Source organism: Engraulis encrasicolus, chromosome 21 (genome assembly GCF_034702125.1).
Source record: "Engraulis encrasicolus isolate BLACKSEA-1 chromosome 21, IST_EnEncr_1.0, whole genome shotgun sequence".
NCBI lineage: Eukaryota > Metazoa > Chordata > Actinopteri > Clupeiformes > Engraulidae > Engraulis > Engraulis encrasicolus.
The window spans coordinates 20,891,755-20,911,120 of NC_085877.1; the positions used below are offsets into that span (position 1 = coordinate 20,891,755).

Genomic DNA, 19,366 nt, shown 5'->3' on the forward strand with positions numbered 1-19,366 from the left:
TACACAGGGTTACCAGATGACACAGGGTTGCCAGATGAGGCTGATGATGTCCAGCCCAAAAAAATCTCAAAACCCGCCTGGAAGCACTAAATCCCACCCAATTCTATTGATTTCTATGGGCAAAAATTGGGCGGATTTTGGATTTCTCTAAAAATCCATTTTTTCCCGAACACGGCCATCCTGAGCAGCCCAATTGGGCGGGAAACCACCCAATGTGGCAACATTGGTACTACAGGGCAGAGATATTTGTCACTTCCTGCTCGTGCCGGTGGGTGGCTGGTGGATTTGTTCCTCAGACAGACCACACCCGAGTGTCATATTCATTTTGTTTGTTGGTGGCTGGACTTCGTTTTGGTTAAGCGTTGGGTGCTGGCTGGGTGACACTTCACCACTTTCATCATTTGGGGGGTGTACGTATGGTGACTGGTGGCTTTGTCTGTGGAGTGGACCACACCTGCCATGTGACTTTTTGAAGGACATTCATTTCATATCGTTTTGTCAGTGGGCCAGTCGACCATTCTTTTGGCCTCAGCAGCACCATCCCTGCGTGCCGTTTCTCACTCAGGAACCACTACGGAGGCATTCATTTAACCGCTTGTGTCATTTGACCAGACGTCTGGTTGGTGGCTGGCAGCTCTAGACCTGTGCTTCAGTCACTGAGGAGGGAGTCGCAGACCTTGAGGGAGAACCGCTGGGGCATCCAACATTTTCTCTCTCACCTTTTCTTTAGGCCTTTTTTTGTCATCGGCCCTTTTTCCTGTTTGTATTTCCTCTGTGTAGCTCCATCGTCCCCTTTTTATCCTCCCTACTTCGTTCCTCAGTGGACCTCAGCCCATTGGGCCCTTCCCTCTCCGTGGAACCCAGCTCATCGCGTCTTCGTCTCCGTCTCCGTGGACCGCGTCCCAATCGCCCCCTCCTCTCCTCCTGCGCTGCATCGTTGCCTTCTTCTCTCTCTGGACCCCCACCTCATCGCACCTCTACACAGGCCCCCACTTCATTGTCCCTTCTTCCTTTCCCTCATAGCGTCACCCCCCGTTCCTCTCTTTGTGGACCCCACCTCGTCAACCCTTGTCCTCTTCTCTTCTATCCCTTCACCCCTTATCCCCCTTCCTCTCCTCTGCCCCTTCATCTCTTCGCCTCTCTTCCTCTGTCCCGTCACCCCTTCTCTTCTCCCCTCGTCAATCCCATCACCCCTTCCCTTCTCCTCTCCTCCTCTATCCCATCAACCCTTCTCTTCTCCTCTTCTCCTCCGTCCTGTCACCCCATCTCCTCTCTTCTCCTCCTCCACCGTCGTCGTCGTCATGAACTGGGCCTTCCTGCAGGGCCTCCTCAGCGGGGTCAACAAGTACTCCACGGCCTTCGGACGCATCTGGCTGTCGGTGTTCTTCATCTTCCGCCTCATGGTGTTCCTGGTGGCCGCCGAGAAGGTTAGTTGGTTGGATATTTAATAACTTAATTAATGTAGTTAGTTAGTTGGTTGTATATTTAGTAACTTAAAGGGACACTGTGTGAGATGTTTAGTTGTTTATTTCCAGAATTCATGCTGCCCATTCACTGTTACCTTTTTCCTGAATACTTACCACTAGCATCAAATTCTAAGTATTCATTATGACTGGAAAAATTGCACTTTTCATACATGAAAAGGGGGATCTTCTCCATGGTCGGCCATTTTGAATTTCCAAAAATAGCCATTTTTAGCTGCAAAAATGACTGTACTTGGACCATACTAGAAAATATTTGTTTATTACTTGGTAAATTAAGATGAAGATGAAACCTGGCAATAGGCAGCCCAGTTCCAATGAGCAGCATAATTGCAGTACCTTTTTTGACCATTTCCTGCACAGTGTCCCTTTAATTGATGTAGTTAGTTAGCTAGAAGTTTAGTTGGTTGGATATTCAACCCCTTAGTGCAGCACCTATGTTATTGCCTACTGTCACCAATTGTAATGGCTATGTCTAAAGGTCATGATACACGGGGCAACTTTTTGGGCAATGTTGCCGAGCAATGTTGCCGGCAACGGGCAACCAGATGAGACACAGGGCAACTTTTTAGGGCAACCAAAAATGGGCAACAGCCAATTAGATAATAGATCAATTGCCAAGGAGATAACTGCCAAAAAAATGGATGCTGAAACATTTGCTGCTGTTGCTGTTATCCTGGCTTCAGCCTGTATTTCACTTAAGTAAGTATACATTTCACTACTTAAAAATACAAAATTAAATAGAACCTAGTCACAAGTTAATAAGTTGAGTTTTTAGAATTCAAAATATTTTTTTCTGCTCTATATATAAAGTAAATTATTATTATTCTAGGCTAAGCTAGGCCTACTGTGGCCCCTACATAAAATAAATCATATTGACAAATACATGGAACTAACTATGTAAACCCATCATCTTAGCAAAAAAGAAAAGGACAAACGCATATGGAGCAGAAGATGGCTGCAGAGGAAAAGAAAGAGGTTGCTAACAATCAGTTGCTGAGAGAACTGGCAGCTGAGGATCCCCCCAGTTATAAGAACTGGCTGCGGCTAGATGAAGACAGTTTTAATTTCCTGGTGACCTTACTGACTCCATCCTTACAGCGGCAGGACACGGTAATGAGGAAGGCCATACCTGTGGGTGAGAGACTAGCAATAACGTTGCGCTACCTGGCCACAGGGCACACCTTTCAAGACCTGGAGTATCAGTTCAGAGTGTCTAGGCACAGCATCTCCAGAATTGTAGTCGAAACGTGCAAGGCTCTCTTCAATATGCTGCAAGCAGACTACCTCAAAGTGCCATCAACTGCTGAGGAGTGGAACAACATCGCCACAAAGTTTGAGGAAAGGTGGAACTTTCCTCATTGCCTTGGAGCGCTGGATGGAAAACACATCAGCATTCAGCCTCTCCCCAATGCAGGATCACATTACTATAATTACAAAGGGTTTAACTCAATTGTCTTACTTGCACTGGCAGATGCAGACCTAAAATTGACTTATATTGATGTGGGTCCAATGGCAGAGTCAGTGATGGGGGATTTGGGTCAAATCTGGCCTCTGCAAGGCTTTAGAGGAAATTTCGATCAACATGCCTCCATCAAAGCAGCTGCCTGCCTGTCAACTGCCTGTCCCATTGTGGCAGATGAGGCTTTTGGTTTGAAACCTTGGATAATGAGGTCCTACCTCAGGTCACATCAAAACAAATATTCAATTACAGACTGTCACGCGCCCGCCGTTGTGTGGAGAATGTGTTTGGAGTTTTGTCCAACAGATTCAGAGTGTTCAAACAACCAATTCTCCTTTCACCACGCAAAGCAAGAATCATAACAAAGGCTGCGTGTGTCCTCCACAATTATTTAAGAACTGGACAATCAAGGTACATGTACACCCCACCTAGTTTTGGTTGACCAGGAAGACACAGAGACCGGCCAGATTATTCCTGGTAGCTGGAGAGAGAACCTGAGCGTTTCCTACCAATAGCAGCTTCCTCTGACAGACATCCCATCTACATATGCTAAGGAAGTCAGAGAGGAGTATTGCAGGTACTTCAATTCAAATGGTGCCGTAAGCTGCAGGACAGTGCTATTTCAATTAACAATTAACCACTGATTTTCAAAACAAATGTGAATAATTTATTAAATATTAAACAGTTCATACATAGATGCAATATTTCAATAAGTATACAATAAAAATCACTCACTCCTCTTCTTGAGCTGCATGTGCAACCTGAATTATTTCCCGCTTCACTTTTTTTATTTTACTATCTGGTATGTCATCCTAAAAGGTTTTCTAGGTAGTGGAGGAAGCCTGTGTGTTTAGAGGCCTCCTTCCTCTTCAGGAACCCCATGGCATACTCCATCGCCTCAGCCGCTTTTTTTTCCGCACCATTTTGTTTCCCAGTTGGCTTCCGTTTTTTGAGGTGAGAGTCCCTCACAAGGTGATATTGGTGCCTCTGGTGATGTCGGTGCCTCTGGCTCCTCTTGCACTTTCAGATTGTCCTCACTCTCGTCCATGCCACAAGAGTCGCGAAGAAACAGAAGTTTTGCTGATAATACTTCCATTTGGGCACATAGATCTCTGCCGCCCCAGCCCCAGACCTGCTGCTCTCCACCACAGCAGCATGCTCCCTGGTGAACACCGTCCCTGAGATTTTTGAATTTTTCTTTACATCCTGCTCTGTGAAGAACAGCAAACAGAAACATGCCTGTTAGCATAGGGGGTATTACCAGAATGAACCTGTAAATAGATAGCACCCAACTACATCATAACAACATTGCTATGAAATTACAGAGAGCCTGAAGTGACAAATAAGACATAGCCTTTATAATTGTGGTTTAAGACTGGGACAGAGTCTTGGAATACTAAGTAGTAGTCAGGGGACAGACATGACTGTAACCACAGGCCAGTCTTTAGAGACAAAAACAATTAATTATATTGAATTGTGCCCTTTGCAAGAGCTGAGCTATTCTAATGGGGACAGATTTTGTTTACATTAAAAACTTTAACATAGGCCTACTCCAAATACTTTCCCAAAAAGGTATAGCTGTTTACTAGTTGTATGCTGATGTTGCACAACGTTTTGGATGTTTTTGGGAATAAAAAAAATAAAAAAAATTGAAATGTAAACAAACACCTGCCCCCATTACAATGACCAGGATCTCAGAAAAGGCTGAAGAAGAACAACAAGAAGAATAAAAAAAAAAAACAGGTACTGAAGTCCAGGGTAGTGTGTGCATTACAACTGCATGTTGAACGTTGAAGTTCAGCTTATCCAGTTTAAAGCATCCACGGGCTACATATCTAGACGGTTAACAAAACAAACATCAAAATCCTTACCTACAACCTGATGCCCACCACTGTTGAGCTTGAGCTGCTGACAGAGCTCGTCCAAAGCAGCTTTTCTCAGGTCCCTGTTTTTGTAAGCCTTTGCCTTGATGTTCCACAGGCACTGATGTTCTGTGTGTAAATAAGTTTGATGAGTAGAATTTAAGTAAAGTTGACAACTTTTATTCATAACATTTGTTTGACACTCATTGACATGAAAAAACAACAGAAAAAAACTCGAGAAGTTCACCTGAAATCGCTACTAGTTTTCTAGCTAGCTAGTTAGCAACTCCATTCAATCTCAATGGAAAAGCAGTTCGCTAACAGCAGTTACATTTGGGTGCCTGACCAGAAATCTTTGTCTTAATCTTAACCCAAACCCATACATGAACATGTATAATGTTATTTTTACATTTGTGGCACAACTTCAAAACAATGGCACGGAAAAACTACAGGAAACTACACATTTCCTGAAATCGCTACCAGTTTGCTAGCTAGCTAATTAGCAACTCCATTCAATCTCTATGGAAAACTGGTTCGCTAACGGCAGTTGACGTTTAGCTGACAAGAAATCTTTGTTTTAATCCTAACACGAACGCTGAAATGTAGATGTATGATGTTATTTTTACATTTTGATGCATAAATCACCATTTTAAAACACTGACATGTAACGTAGACCCACCCATGTAAAAAGATATCAGCACTCTCTCCAGCTCTTCGGTCCACTGAACGGCCGCCATGTTGTTTTGGAAATTTTGATCTGAAGAGCACAGATGGTCATGTGACGTTTTTCTCGCGTTCTGATTGGCCTCTCGCAAAAAGTTGCCAGAGGCGATCAAAGATATTCAGAAACCAGCAATGTTGCCGAATATCAATGGGAAACGCTCTTTGCACCATCGCCCGGCAACATTGCTCGGCAGCATTGCCCAAAAAGTTGCCCCGTGTATCATGACCTTAAGGCTCTCAGTAATGTCATAGCAATGCTGTTATAATGTAGTTGAGTATTTTCAGCAAGTAGTGAGCAGGCCCACTGGTGACCCCATCTGCAGTAAGAGGCTACTAAAATTGATGTAGTTAGTTTCTTCATCTTCCGTCTCATGGCGTTCCTGGTGGCTGCCGAGAAGGTCAGTTGGTTGGATATTTAATATGTTTATTGGCTGATGTAGTTAGTTATTTAGTTGTTTGGTTGGTTGGTTAGGTGGTTATCCTAGTCAGAGGCGATTCTAGGGTCAGTTGTGGCCCCAAGCGAAAATGCAAAAGAATGAACATTTGAACCAAAATTGCCACTACTGTGGTAAAGTGTGGGCTGTTATTTAATTTGCTAGTTAACTAATTTGGTGGTCTTCATCTTCCATCTTGTGGTGTCCTATAGTGGCCACAGGAAAATTTGTTTGTTTATTTAGTTAATTACATTGACAAAATTCCGTTTCAGTGTATGATGTACACTGTCACTGAGAAGCACTTTGTAAATGTCTTACTCTTTGAAAATCTCCATACAAATTTACTTGAAGTGTACATAGCAATACACTGTGCTGTACATTCCCAGCCCTAAACCTATAGGTAACGTGCCAGTACATATTCATACCTGCTGTAACATAGCCTACATTATTGAACTCCAACTTATTTAAGTGTTGAGGCAACACTGCAAAAGTGTAATTGCTGCTGATAAGGTAAAATGAAGTATATTAGGTACCATGTACTGAATGATTTCAATAATTCATGTTTCTGTTATATATATTTTTTAAATTATTGTTTTTTAACCAGGAGTAGTAGAATGACATCCAACTGTTTATGTTATTGGGCCGTGTGCTGTGCAATTTCACACATTAATAATATACATGTATGTTCCCATTTGATGGCGATAAGGTGTTTGGGGACGAGCAGGGCAACTTTGACTGTGACACGCGTCAGCCGGGCTGCAAGAACGTCTGCTATGACCACTTCTTCCCCGTCTCCTACGCACGCCTCTGGTCCCTGCAGCTCATCTTCGTCACCTGCCCCTCCCTCATGGTACGTGTGTGGGGAGAGTGTGTGTGTGTGTGTGTGTGTGTGTGTGTGTGTGTGTGTGTGTGTGTGTGTGCACGCACACACAAAAGCCCAAAAGCCAGACGTGTGTGTGTGTGTGTGTGTGTGTGTGTGTGTGTGTGTGTGTGTGTGTGTGTGTGTGTGTGTGTGTGTGTGTGTGCGTGTGCATGTGTGTATGTGTATGTGTATGTGTGCGTGCGTGCGTGTGTGTGTTTGCGTGCGTGCGTGCGTGCGTGCGTGTGCGTGTGCGTGTGTGTGTGTGATCACAATATCTTTTTCCATATAGACGGAAAATGTAGCAAAAAGCAGGGCCACTGCTAAGGTTTAGGAGGCCCTAAGCATAACTGGTCAGGACAATTAAATGATAATTTAGGACAAAAAGGTTGTGGTAGAAATGCCCTGCTTACTCTGCTTATGCCTAGTGGCGCCCATGCAAAAATGTATGCTACAGCAGTGGTTCCCAACCTTTTTCTTAAGGGACCCATGTTTTTACTATTGTACGCTTTGGTGACCCAACCACGCGAGCACCCGCACAAGACAGAGTCACAAGATGCCCTCCGTTTCCTGCGAAAACTTATTTTAGTTATTTTATTCCTCAATTTGTCTTTGGTCAAATATAGAATAAATGTTTAATGTAGCACTTACAATTTGTTGCGTCTATGCATTTATTAGTTAAATGCTTTTATTCAATATGGGCTATATATATTAAAAACGAAACCCCTTAAAATCAAGAGGGCTCCGCGACCCCCTGTGAATCTTTGGCGAGCCATAAGGGGGGTCCCGACCCATAGGTTGGGAACCACTGTGCTACAGAATATGATAAGGTATAATTTTGTCATTTTCCATTTAGTACTAATATCCACCTCATCCATCCCATTGCCACAAAGATATTAAGGTGGGGCTATATGTGTGTGTGTGTGTGTGTGTGTGTGTGTGTGTGTGTGTGTGTGTGTGTCTGTGTGTGTGTGTGTGTGTGTGTGTGTGTGTGTGTGTGTGTGTGTGTGTGTGTGTGTGTGTGTGTGTGTGTGTGTGTGTGTGTGTGTGTGTGTTGCCACAGGTCCTTCTCCATGTGGCGTACCGTGGCGACCGCGAGCGTAAGCACGAGCGGAAGTATGGCGAGGGCTGCGTGAAGCTGTACCCCGACAAGGGCAAGAAGCGCGGCGGGCTCTGGTGGACGTACCTGTTCAGCTTGCTCTTCAAACTGGCGGTGGACGCCGTCTTCATATTCCTGGTCTATTACATCTACGAGGCCAACTTCTTTCCACTGGTAATATGGGAAAACCACCATGTCCTCTTGTCAACATTCTGACTTTTGTACAAAAAAAACGCAGTGTTAATTTAACACTATTCTGAGAATGTACTGTATGGTTCTATGTTATTTTAGTGGTAAATTCGTTCCCAATCGAATCTCACGCACATCCAAAGAGGTTTTGGGTGCAGGTTCAAAAAAGTTAATCCCTAGACAGTGAAGAAAACCGCACACCGATGAGCTCCCATTTAAGCCATTATATTTTGTGATGTTTCGGGCCACACTGGCCCCTCCTCAGTGGGGTGGCCTGAAACGTCACAAAATAAAATGGCTTAAATGGGAGCTCATCGGTGTGCGATTTTCTTCACTACCAGTGGTAAATTCATTGCCTTGAGTGTGGAATTAACATTGTGAAGCCATATCTTCTAATATTATATTGAATTCAAGGCTCTGAGTGTTAATTCAACTATTTGAGTGTAAATTGATTAAGATCATACAATATTTGAATTAGTAGTTAGTTCTGAATTAACACCACATTTCTTTACTTTACTTTACTGTGAGGTTTTCCGGAACCAAAAAGATGCACTTTTGCATAAAAGCACTAAAAAAACACATCATAAAAAAGATGAATAAATTAAGCTGTTCTGTTAGCTTGCGCGCCTGCAAATATTTTTCAATCTGATATTTTAGTCCATTTACATATTTTGAACCTGTTCAAAAACAATTATTGTTGTGTGACAGGTGCGTTTTAGAAAAAAAATCCATTTTAGGGTGCTATAACTCTATTTACGTTTACGGGTCAGTGACCTCTTACTGCAGCTGGGGTCGCCGGCGACCTTATTCACTTGCTGAAATTGCTCAACTACATCATAACAACATTGCTAAGACCTTACAGAGAGCCATAGTGCTGCGCTAAGGGGTTAAGCAGTAGTACACGTCGCAACGACAGCCAGTGCCATCACTACTGTATGGATTTTTTTGCTTGTTTGTTTTTAGTGGATGATCTAAGAAGCATTTTATCACAGCATATCAACCAATTACTAGTTAATTTATGGGCAATAGATTCCGTTGTGCCACCTGACGTCTGAGCCCCCCCCCTAAAAACATTTTTGAGGCCCACATGGATGCATTTTTAATATCCATATTATATATAGGCCTACATACTAAATCCCTATTATACAAACATGTCCAATACTATATTTTGTAGCCCCTTAATGCACGCGTATCATCTGAGGCACGCTGTAAGTCTTTGAAAGGTTAATAGTACTACTCTACTCTGACATAAGACACGTGGCCTTTAGAAATGCACTATGACTTGGCCATTGCCGCCATTCTGCTAACAACAAATTTATAAACGCTGTGTATTAAAAGGTGTTCACTGGCTCTTGCAGGTTGGGTTGTAGGTTCGCACCTCACCTGACCTCTCCCTACACCTGTATCCATGGCTGAAGTTCCCTTGAGCAAGGCACCTAACCCCACATTCCTCCAGGGACTGTAACCAATACCCTGAAAAATAGTAAATGTAAGTCACTCTGAATAAAAGCGTCAGCTAAATGAAATGTAATGTAATGTAATGTAATGTAATGTAATGTAATGCAGGTGGTGAAATGCTCGGAGGACCCGTGCCCCCAGACGGTGAACTGCTTCATCAGCAGGCCCACGGAGAAACGTGTCTTCACCGTCTTCATGGTGGTCACCAGCGCCGGCTGCATCCTCCTCACCCTGCTGGAGATGGTCTACCTGGTGGGGAAGAGGTGCTGCGAGCTGGGCGGCCCTCGCAGGAGGAGCTCTGGAGGAGGAGGAGGAGGTGGAGGACAGCAGCAGAGGGGGGCTCTGATGGGTGGTGGGGGTGTTGTTGGTGGGGGTGGTGACAGCGGCAAAGCCTCTCTGATGCTGAGTGACAGGGATCAGAATGCCCACAATGAGGCCATATTGAATGGCCACAACCAGCCGCAGACGGAGAAGAGTCTTCCTTCATACACAGCTGCTTGATGATTGATGTGTAGTGTGTGGCCATATATTTTTAAATTCAGGAGTGTGTAGTTTAATTTTCCAATCAATGCTTTTTTTTATGAGTGACCATGTTGTTGGTGGGGGTGGGGACAGTGGCAAAGCGTCTCTGATGCTGAGTGACAGGGATCAGGATGCCCACAACAAGGCTGTTTTGAATGGCCACAACCAGCTGCAGACGGAGAAGAGTCTTCCTTCATACACAGCTGCTTGATAGATCTCATGTTTGATGTACAGGGTGAGGTGGAAAATAGGGGCATTTGAAGTGATTATGTCATGGAATTTAAAATAATATTTTTAAATTAATAACATGTTCTTGAATAAGTATGTTTTTGTTTACCATCTTTAGAATCCTAGGTTAAGTATTCAAAATGTGTGACCTGACCCTAATTTTAAAAATTCAGTTTTGTCAGGTAGATGAACTAGTTAGTGAAATGACCAGTTAAAACGGTGCCTCATCCACCTCATCATTATTTCCATTGACTTGGGCCCCATTTCTCGAAACCATCGTCACTAGCCACATAGTAGGTTGACAATGGGAAATTGCATTGCAGCCAAGCAAGTTTCTAACTTAGTTTGCAACAATGCTTTCGAGAAACACACCCCTGGACCATATTCTCGAAAGCGTAAGCAGTTAGCAACTTAGCTGGTTTTCTATGGGAAGTTGCTAATGTAGCTTTTGAGAAACGCACCCCTGGTCACCTTGCCAACTAGTGTGCCCAAACCGAGGTACTGTGTAGGTTTGTTTACGTGATGTCTCTTTGGAGTATGAAATGTTGTCTGTCTGAATGGATTTTTTGTTTTATTCATATTCCTGTCAATAACCTCTGAAATGTTGTCTGTATTACATTTCTATAACTGTTTGCTTCTTTCATATCGGTGTCAGTTGTGGCATAGAGGACTGAGATGATACAGTATGATACAATTGTGTAAATTTCATATGCTAGCCTTTATGTGAATATTTATGAAATTGCATTTATCTCACATAACTGAATTGTGACAACTAATTATTAAAACATGATCTTGATTTCAAACGTTAAAACCTCACTTCAGAAGTTGTCAAAAATGTCATGTCTGGCTGTCATTGGTGAATTTTAATAAAAAGGAAAAAAAAACATAGCAACTCCATTGTCATTTGTGTATACAGGTACATGTACCAGACAAAGCAATACAACAAACTATTTTACTGTAGCATGTGTCATTTTGAAGCACTATACTCCCAAAACATAGAAATACTCATTTATTTTATCAATGATGATGAAAGTTAAGCTAGAAGTAGTCAACATAAAAGGTAATGTACAGTTTCAGTTCCGGTGTGCTGATGAAAAGGGATGCTTTGTCGAAACTACCCTTGACCTGTAAACATACTGTAAACATAAACCAAACCCTAACCCCAAATCACTGACTGATCTGAATGTACAGTAGCCTAGCTCAGCTTGATGAGTCGTCTTCAGTGTTGCCAGATGTATGATAATTATCATATTTGTAGGATACCATAATTTTGTCCATTTTGACCTCTGTACGATCAAAAAACCCATGATGTATGATAATTCAAGAGATCTCATTCAATTCATTTTGATGACTTGAAACAACAATTCGGGTCTTCTACGAAAATGTCTTCCCAAAAAGCCCCCAAAACAATAATTTTGAGATTTCGGTGATACAGCCTTTTCCATGTGGCAACACTGGCGGTCTCCCATATGGACACAGCACCGGAACCTGTCTGAAAGCATTTAAAGATCGAGTTGCGCAACAACTTTCCACCATATCTTAATTGCTGAATCAACAGTACAAGTATAATGCTAGTCAGGCCTGTACCTCCTGGTTCCACCATGTGCCAGGCACCTGTGGCCATATTAGGATATGACTGAGTGACATGTCACAATTTTTTGTACCTCTGTATTCAATGACATGGCAAACACGGCCTCGCCTTCACTATATTAATTTGTCTTTGAATTGATAAAATAAGAGTTGGCCAAGGCAGATACTGTATATGGCTTGTCACCACTACAGTCAAAGTGGTGTAAAGAATCTTTTGGCTATGACAATCATAGGGTTCAGGAAGTTCTTAACAGATTGTGTCATGGCTGAAAGTGCATCTTGTCCAGATGGATTTATATGTCCTCTGTCATTTTTCACTTTTTAAAACAAATGTATTTAGTCAAGTCAAGTCAGCTTTTACTGTTACTTTCTTCATATGCACAGGTCATACAAGGAAAATGAAATTACGTTTTAGTGTGAATTTAGTGTAAATGCCAATACAAATATGGCAAATTATCTACCCATCATGAGCTTTTGAAAGGTCATGATCACATCATCTAAACAAAGACCTTTCTAGTGTTGTTTGTGGCTTGGCCCTTTAAAAAATGCTGTGTGGGGGTGCTTCAACAAAAGAACCAAAGTTGGGAAAGCACTTGACAACTTGTTTGTTTTAAAGCAGACCTGGGCATGGCCCATCGAGATATCGAGATAGGATATCATTCAGCACGCTATCAAGTTAAAGCACTCAGTTACACTGATTCAACAGTCCCTGACCTTACCTTGCCAAGGTACCAGAGGCATTTAAATGATGCATAAGGATATAAGATAAGACGCCTTGCCACTACTTCACCACTTAGACGCTGAGTCAGCATTTGGGTTTTTTTTCTTAGTCTATGTCGCCTAAGAAGGCGTGAGGTGTGTAACTATGAAATGTATTCATCATCACACACCCTGAGTTGTGAGTGTGGGCATGCTTTCCAACTATTCCGGAATCAGACGGAGTGTTCTATAGTGGGACGACAGCCTTCCTGACATTCTGACATTCCAACATTTTGACGGCCCGTCTCCCAAAACGTCTACTTTTGTAGGGAACCAGCATCCGAATTCTCGACACAAGGTAAGTACTTCAAAGAACCATCTATTCTGTGGCTCTTGAACAATAATTGCACAAAGTTTTGTAAAACTGCAAGAAGACGTAATAAGGATGTTCTTGCTGCATTTCAAACTTTTGTATTTTAGCTGAAATGATAATCACGATATTACTTTAACTGGCATCAGATGTCACAGGAATCTGTTATGATGACTATGATGTAAATGGAAACTGACTTAAAGGGACACTGTGTGAGATTTTTAGTTGTTTATTTCCAGAATTCATGCTGCCCACTCACTAATGTTACCTTTTTCATGAATACTTTCCACCACCATCAAATTCTATTCATTATGACTGGAAAATTGCACTTTTCATAAATGAAAAGGGGGATCTTCTCCATGGTCCACCAAAAACAGCAATTTTTAGCTGCAAAAATTACTGTACTTGGACCATACTAGAAAATATTTGTTTATTACTTAGTAAACTTCCATGTAAAGACCAAATTTGGCAATAGTGAGCCTAGTTTCAATGAGCAGCATATTGCAGTACCCTTTTTGACCATTTCCTGCACAGTGACCCTTTAATGCTGTTACAATAAACACTGACACAGACCCTGCACATAGGCCTACAGTGCCTGATTAGACAAACTGCCATTTTGTGCATGGCAAACTTTAGGTAGACATTTTGTGAAGCAATGCCCTTCTAATAAAGCCATTGACAGTGGAGTTTCTAGAATTATTGGGGCCCCGTGAAAGATTTCAGATTTAACAAGGCAATAGTATTATTGAAATATATTACGAATTGCTCTCAAATGGAAGGAGAAGCTGGAGCACACTGCAGCTTAGTTTTCGAGACGTTATTTTGTGCACACACCCGACCAATGTTTCAGGGTTGCTACACCTTCTGAAGAGTGTGTAGCAACACCGAAACATTGGTCGGGTGTGTGCACAAATTACAAAGTCTTGAAAACTAAGCTGCAGTGTGCTCCAGCCTATCCTTTCCAGTGATGTCTGTGCCACTGTGCCTTTATTTACAGTAATAAGAGGTTGGGTGCATTGTTTGAGGAAACTTAAGCCATGGATATTATGGAATGTGAACCCAAAGCCTTCCGATTTCCATGGCCAACTTCCTAACCATTAGACCACAGAGTTGCTTATGCTCCTTTTTTCCCCAGTGTATGTGTGACTCAGTTTTATGTTATGTGGGATTGCTAAACTTAAAGATGCAGATAACAACAAGACACAAGTAGTAAAACTGACCATGTACATGTATGTGCAGAATAGAGTATACAAAGTAGTCAACATGAAGGACTAAATCCAATATATTTCTCATGGCCATAACTACCATTTAGGACACAGAGGTCATGTCTTCTGTATTTTTTTTCAGTAATGTAAAATTTACCCATGATGAAAACCGATATATGATCAACTATGTTAAATTCAGTCTGTATACGCCACCCCATTTATCCTCAAGACAGTGATTAACAAAAACAAACTTAAGAGTTTAACTGTATTTGAACGCATTCTAAATGTACAGTATACAGTGCAGTGCAGCACGCAGTATTTGACCTTGGTAGGCCTATTTGAAAATGTCAGGTTACGGCCCTGATAGTTCTCTCCTAGACACATAACCTCCTGTTGCCAAGAACCAATTTGTAAAACTGACCACTAAGGCAACGTGTATGTGCAGTATTTTATGTGTGCTGTGGGAAGGGGGAGAAAGGGAATATGCTATGAATATGTGTGATGTTTGGGTGTTGGCCCTTGAAAAAACGTTTATTACAAAATTACAAAAATATAAAATATATACCAAGTAGTCCACATGAAGGACTAAATCAAATACAGTTCTCTCCTAGACACGTGACCTCCTGTTGCCATGGACTGGAAGGGTCTGGAGGGTCTGCTGAGCGGGGTCAATAAATACTCGACAGGATTCGGCCGCATTTGGCTCTCGCTGGTCTTCGTGTTCCGCGTCCTGGTGTTCGTGGTCGCCGCAGAACGCGTATGGAGCGACGAGCAGAAGGTAAGGAAGCGGCCAGACCAGGCTAGACCAAGCAAAACAGATTGACATTTCAACTACGTATGTGTGGTCTCCTGTAGATTCACTAGGAGCGCAGACGAAGTGATTTGACATCAGGGCTCGACTGGCCATCTGGCATAGCGGGTATTTCCCGGTGGACCTCACAAACTCCTGAATTTCTGAAAATAGGGGCCCACGAGACCCCCACCGGTGAGTCAGAAATTATGAGGAGCCCCTTTAAGCCAAAAGTGCCCGGGCATGACATCACTTGTCTGGGTATTGAGACCTCAAAGCCCAAGGGAGGATCAAAGGGGTGTGTCTTAACTCATGTTCATGAAATGCCTCCGTATGCTACTGGTTGAAGCTAAACACAGTAGGACCACTCATTCCTTCACTCTCCTGGTGTCATTGCCTTACATAAACATGCCCCATTGAGACGTTGGAAACGCTCAAAATTGATTGGTCCCCAACCTTGATAGAATTTGAAATGCTTCAGGTAGTTTGCCTGCGAGGCTAAATGAGAAGTGAAATGAGAAGTGAAATTTAATACAACTTCACAGCTAGTATGGGAGGGCCCAGACATCACACCTCAACAACCTCATGGTTTGATTCTGTGTGATTCCTAGTCAGTCTGTTATAGTGAATCTGAAGAACACTACACACAGAAATGGTGATCTGTGCAGCCATGAATTATCATTGTTATTGTGGTGATGAAGATGATGATGATGGTCATGGTGATGATGACGATGATGGTGATGATGGTTATGACGACCATGATATTGTTATTATTACCTTATTGTTTTTTATTATTATTGTTGTTGTTGTTGTTATTGTTGTTATGTATTATAATTATTATAATTATTATTATTATTATTATTATTATTGTTATTATTTATTTAGGACTTCGACTGCAACACGTTGATGCCGGGGTGTGCCAATGCCTGCTACAACCACACCTTCCCCATCTCCCACATCCGGCTCTGGGCCCTGCAGCTCATCTTCGTCACCTGCCCCACCTTCATGGTGGTCATGCATGTCTGGTAGGCTATGGGGCACTCTCCTGCCCTCTACTCAGCCGGGTTGCCAGATGGGACTGATGATTTCCAGCCCAATAGCTTCTGAAAAAAATTAACCGCATAAAATCCGGCACAATTTCAACAAAATTGAATTGCTGTCTATGGCCATAAGTGTACAGAAAAACCCTAATCTGTGTTTTTTTTAACCACCGTAGGTCAGTAGGTCAGCCTATTTGGGTGGGAAACTGCCCAATCTGGCAACCCTGATACTCAATGTTGTTCTTTCACCTTTGGTTACACTTTACAATAAGGGTACATGACTGTACATTTACGGACTAAATGAAGGCCTACATTGTGTAAATGTACAACATTGCTGTCTCTTAGTCTCTTACCAGAATTTCTGTCTGTCAACAGGTACCGTGAGGACCGTGAGCGCAAGTACCAGGCCAAGCATGGCGAGGGGGCGCGCCTCTACGACAACCCGGGCCAGAAGCACGGTGGGCTGTGGTGGACGTACCTGCTGAGCCTGATCTTCAAGACGGGCATCGAGATTCTCTTCCTCTACCTGCTACACTACCTCTACGCCAACTTCAACATGCCACGGAAGGTCCGTAAATTTGTGTTCTCTTTAACATATTTATGTTCAGCTCATAGATAGATAGATAGATAGATAGATAGATAGATAGATAGATAGATAGATAGATAGATAGATAGATATTGTTTTGATGTTACATGTTCTTAATGCCTTTCTACACTTTTGTCATGCTCTCTCTCTCTCTCTCACTCTCTCTCTCCCTCTCTCTCTCTCTCTCTCTCTCTCTCTCACTCTCTCTCTCTCTCTCTCTCTCACTCTCTCTCTCCCTCTCTCTCTCTCACGCACACACACACTCCTTCCTTCTCTTCATTCCTCTCTATCTCTCTGCCACACATGTTCTCTCTAGCCACACACACACTCTCTCATATCCTACCCCCTCCTCTCTTTCTCTAGCATACACTCTTTCTCTCTCTCTTTCTCTCTCTCTCTCTCTCTCTCTCTCTCGCTCTATCTCACACACACAAACACACACTCACACACACTATAATTCCAATCTCTCCCTCTCTCCCACACATGCTCTCTCTCTCTCTCTCTCTCTCTCTCTCTCTCTCTCTCTCTCCAGGTCTCCTGTGACATGTGGCCGTGTCAGCACAACGTGCAGTGCTACATTGTGCGTCCCACTGAGAAGCGCATCTTCACCTACTTCATGGTGGGTGCGTCGGCCGTGTGCGTGGTGCTGAACGTGTGCGAGATCCTCTACCTGCTGGCCATGCGCGTTGTGCGCCGCAGCCACTACCGGAGCAGCAGCAGCCGGCGCGTGCAGAGGGAGGCCTGCGGAGAACCGTACTGCACCGAGTGCACTGACCTGCCCATGACCACTTACAGGTCCAGCAACCTCACCAAGGAACTCAAGCCAGAGTAGATTATCAGTGGAGCAGGGCTGAACTGAGACCTCAAGCCAGAGTAGATTATCAGATTTCTTTCGTAAACGTCCTATTTTTCATAGGGTTCACAGTAAATGTTGCGGTGTTAATTCAACACTTAAAGAGTTCATTTATGTCCAAATGATGCCAAATCAACTCTTTAAGTGTTGAATGAGCACTGCAGAATTTACTGTGTTATTAATGGAAAATACCCAGCATTTTTTCACGTCTTGTGGGTTTTGATATTTTTTTTATGTATAAAAATATAATATTTGAAGTTATTATTTTTTAAGCACATTTATTGTGGTGCAGTGGTACCCTGCCTATGACCTCCTACAGGTCCAGCAACCTCACCAAGGAACTCAAGCCAGAGTAGATTATCAGATGTCTTAAACGTACCTATTATTCATTTAGGGTTATGAATGAAAAATACACAGTATTTTTTTCACAGTTTGTGGGTTTTTAATACTTTTAAGTTTTTTATTTTATTTTTTTTAAGCACATTTATTGTGGTGTATTTATTCAGGGACGCAGGAACTCATTTTTACCAGGGGGTGCTTTGGTCGGCGGAGTGTTTTTTAGATGCAATTTCCTGCATTCTAATCAATTTTAGGATGAAGAATGGCGAATCCCAGCTGACCAACTTCTTCATGTTTTATGTAGCCTAACCAAGGATGACTAGATTTGACCTTTTTTTGTTTAACATGTCACTTCAAAATTATTAAGCTCTTCTTGAGGAAGGGAAACACGGACCTAATGTGGAGGTGAGGGCGTGTTCAAGAGCAAATCGCGCTGCCGTGACAGTTTCTCTCTTCTCCATGGGCAGTCTACAATGTGTGAAATTTAAATGCATGACTAGGCTATGCGATGCACTTGTGAGAGGTGACCGGGCTTTCAAACAATTTTGATTTTCTTGCAATTACGACTGTGTATCTCAAGATGCATACGATCAGGACCCCTGCACTGTCTCCCCGCCCGCGCACAAAAGCACGCACGCACACACAGACAGGCATACTGCTCCCGAATGTGATTACACTCTGACGGCCAAAGAGGCTAAGCGCCAAAGCAGCTCGTGCCATTGCTGGCTATTGATACAGGGAGAGTGTGAAAGCCACCTTTAGTTTGCATTTGACGTAGGCCATATTTAAGACTCACTAAAAGTATATCTGAATTTAGGGTAATACACAAGTGCAGCTGCGTCTGTTGTCCAGTATGGGGGGTGCTGCAGCACCCGGAGCACCCCACTTCCTGCGTCCCTGTATTTATTATGGCAGCCTGCCTATAACCACCTACAGGTCCAGCAACCTCACCAAGGAACTCAAGCCAGAGTGCCAGATGTCTTAATGCGTGTCCTATACTTCCAGTTGCAGGCTGTAATAGACATTGAAGAGTTAACTACCATAGTACTACAATACTATGACATAACACTGGGCCTTTAGTAATGCACTAAGACTTGGTCATTGCCATTTATGTAACAGCAAAGTTATAACATTGTGTCTTAATGAGTTAAACGTCCTATTATTCATTTCGGGTTATGAATGAAAAATACACAATATTTTTGTCATGCTTTGACTGTTTTGGATCTTGTTTATGTATAAAAATACAATATTTTGAAGTAATTTTTAAAAAGCACATTTGTTGTGGTGCTAGTGGCAACCATAGGAGCAGCAAAATGATGGTTACAACTACTGTATCACCACCAGGGGGAGGTGTGGAGAGCCCTAACTGCACTGACTACTATTTTGTGTCTCAGATAGCGCACTTCAGGCACTATGTTTCAGTGCATACCACGTATTGGTTGTGCACTGAAACATAATGCCTAAAGTGCACAGGTGCGCTATATACATGTTATATACATTTAAGTATAAACATATTAACTATTGAAGTCATTACAAATATGTGTACACGTATAAAAAGTAAATATGGATAGAATGGG

At 42.7% G+C, this 19,366-nt stretch overlaps 2 protein-coding genes across 3 annotated transcripts; both read left to right on the top strand.

Moving 5' to 3' along the window:
• The first annotated feature begins 1,266 nt into the window (after positions 1 to 1,266).
• LOC134438099 (gap junction beta-4 protein-like) lies at positions 1,267 to 10,068 on the top strand. Its single transcript, XM_063187682.1, has 4 exons — positions 1,267 to 1,427; positions 6,669 to 6,812; positions 7,885 to 8,094; positions 9,676 to 10,068. Exons 1-4 carry the CDS (start codon positions 1,302 to 1,304, stop codon positions 10,066 to 10,068), a joined length of 873 nt encoding a protein of 290 aa, XP_063043752.1. The 5' UTR covers positions 1,267 to 1,301.
• A 2,728-nt stretch (positions 10,069 to 12,796) lies between these two features.
• On the top strand, positions 12,797 to 17,947 carry LOC134437619 (gap junction beta-3 protein-like). 2 transcript variants are annotated; one of them, XM_063187101.1, is made up of 5 exons: positions 12,797 to 12,964; positions 14,782 to 14,959; positions 15,857 to 15,996; positions 16,387 to 16,579; positions 17,130 to 17,947. In XM_063187101.1, the coding sequence occupies exons 2-5, from the start codon at positions 14,813 to 14,815 to the stop codon at positions 17,427 to 17,429; spliced, it is 780 nt and encodes a 259-aa protein (XP_063043171.1). In that variant the 5' UTR covers positions 12,797 to 12,964; positions 14,782 to 14,812; the 3' UTR covers positions 17,430 to 17,947. The 2 variants fall into 2 exon arrangements, with proteins under 2 accessions (XP_063043171.1, XP_063043170.1); XM_063187100.1 differs by having other exon boundaries at positions 14,793 to 14,959.
• Positions 17,948 to 19,366: the final 1,419 nt, after the last annotated feature.

Coding starts and splice junctions, on each gene's coding strand:
- LOC134438099 (XM_063187682.1), top strand. CDS start 1,302: ATGAACTGGGCCTTCCTGCAGGGCCTCCTCAGCGGGGTCAACAAGTAC. Junction 1,428..6,668: donor TCCTGGTGGCCGCCGAGAAG/GTTAGTTGGTTG, acceptor GATGGCGATAAG/GTGTTTGGGGACGAGCAGGG. Junction 6,813..7,884: donor TCACCTGCCCCTCCCTCATG/GTACGTGTGTGG, acceptor GTGTTGCCACAG/GTCCTTCTCCATGTGGCGTA.
- LOC134437619 (XM_063187101.1), top strand. CDS start 14,813: ATGGACTGGAAGGGTCTGGAGGGTCTGCTGAGCGGGGTCAATAAATAC. Junction 15,997..16,386: donor ATGGTGGTCATGCATGTCTG/GTAGGCTATGGG, acceptor GTCTGTCAACAG/GTACCGTGAGGACCGTGAGC. Junction 16,580..17,129: donor ACTTCAACATGCCACGGAAG/GTCCGTAAATTT, acceptor CTCTCTCTCCAG/GTCTCCTGTGACATGTGGCC.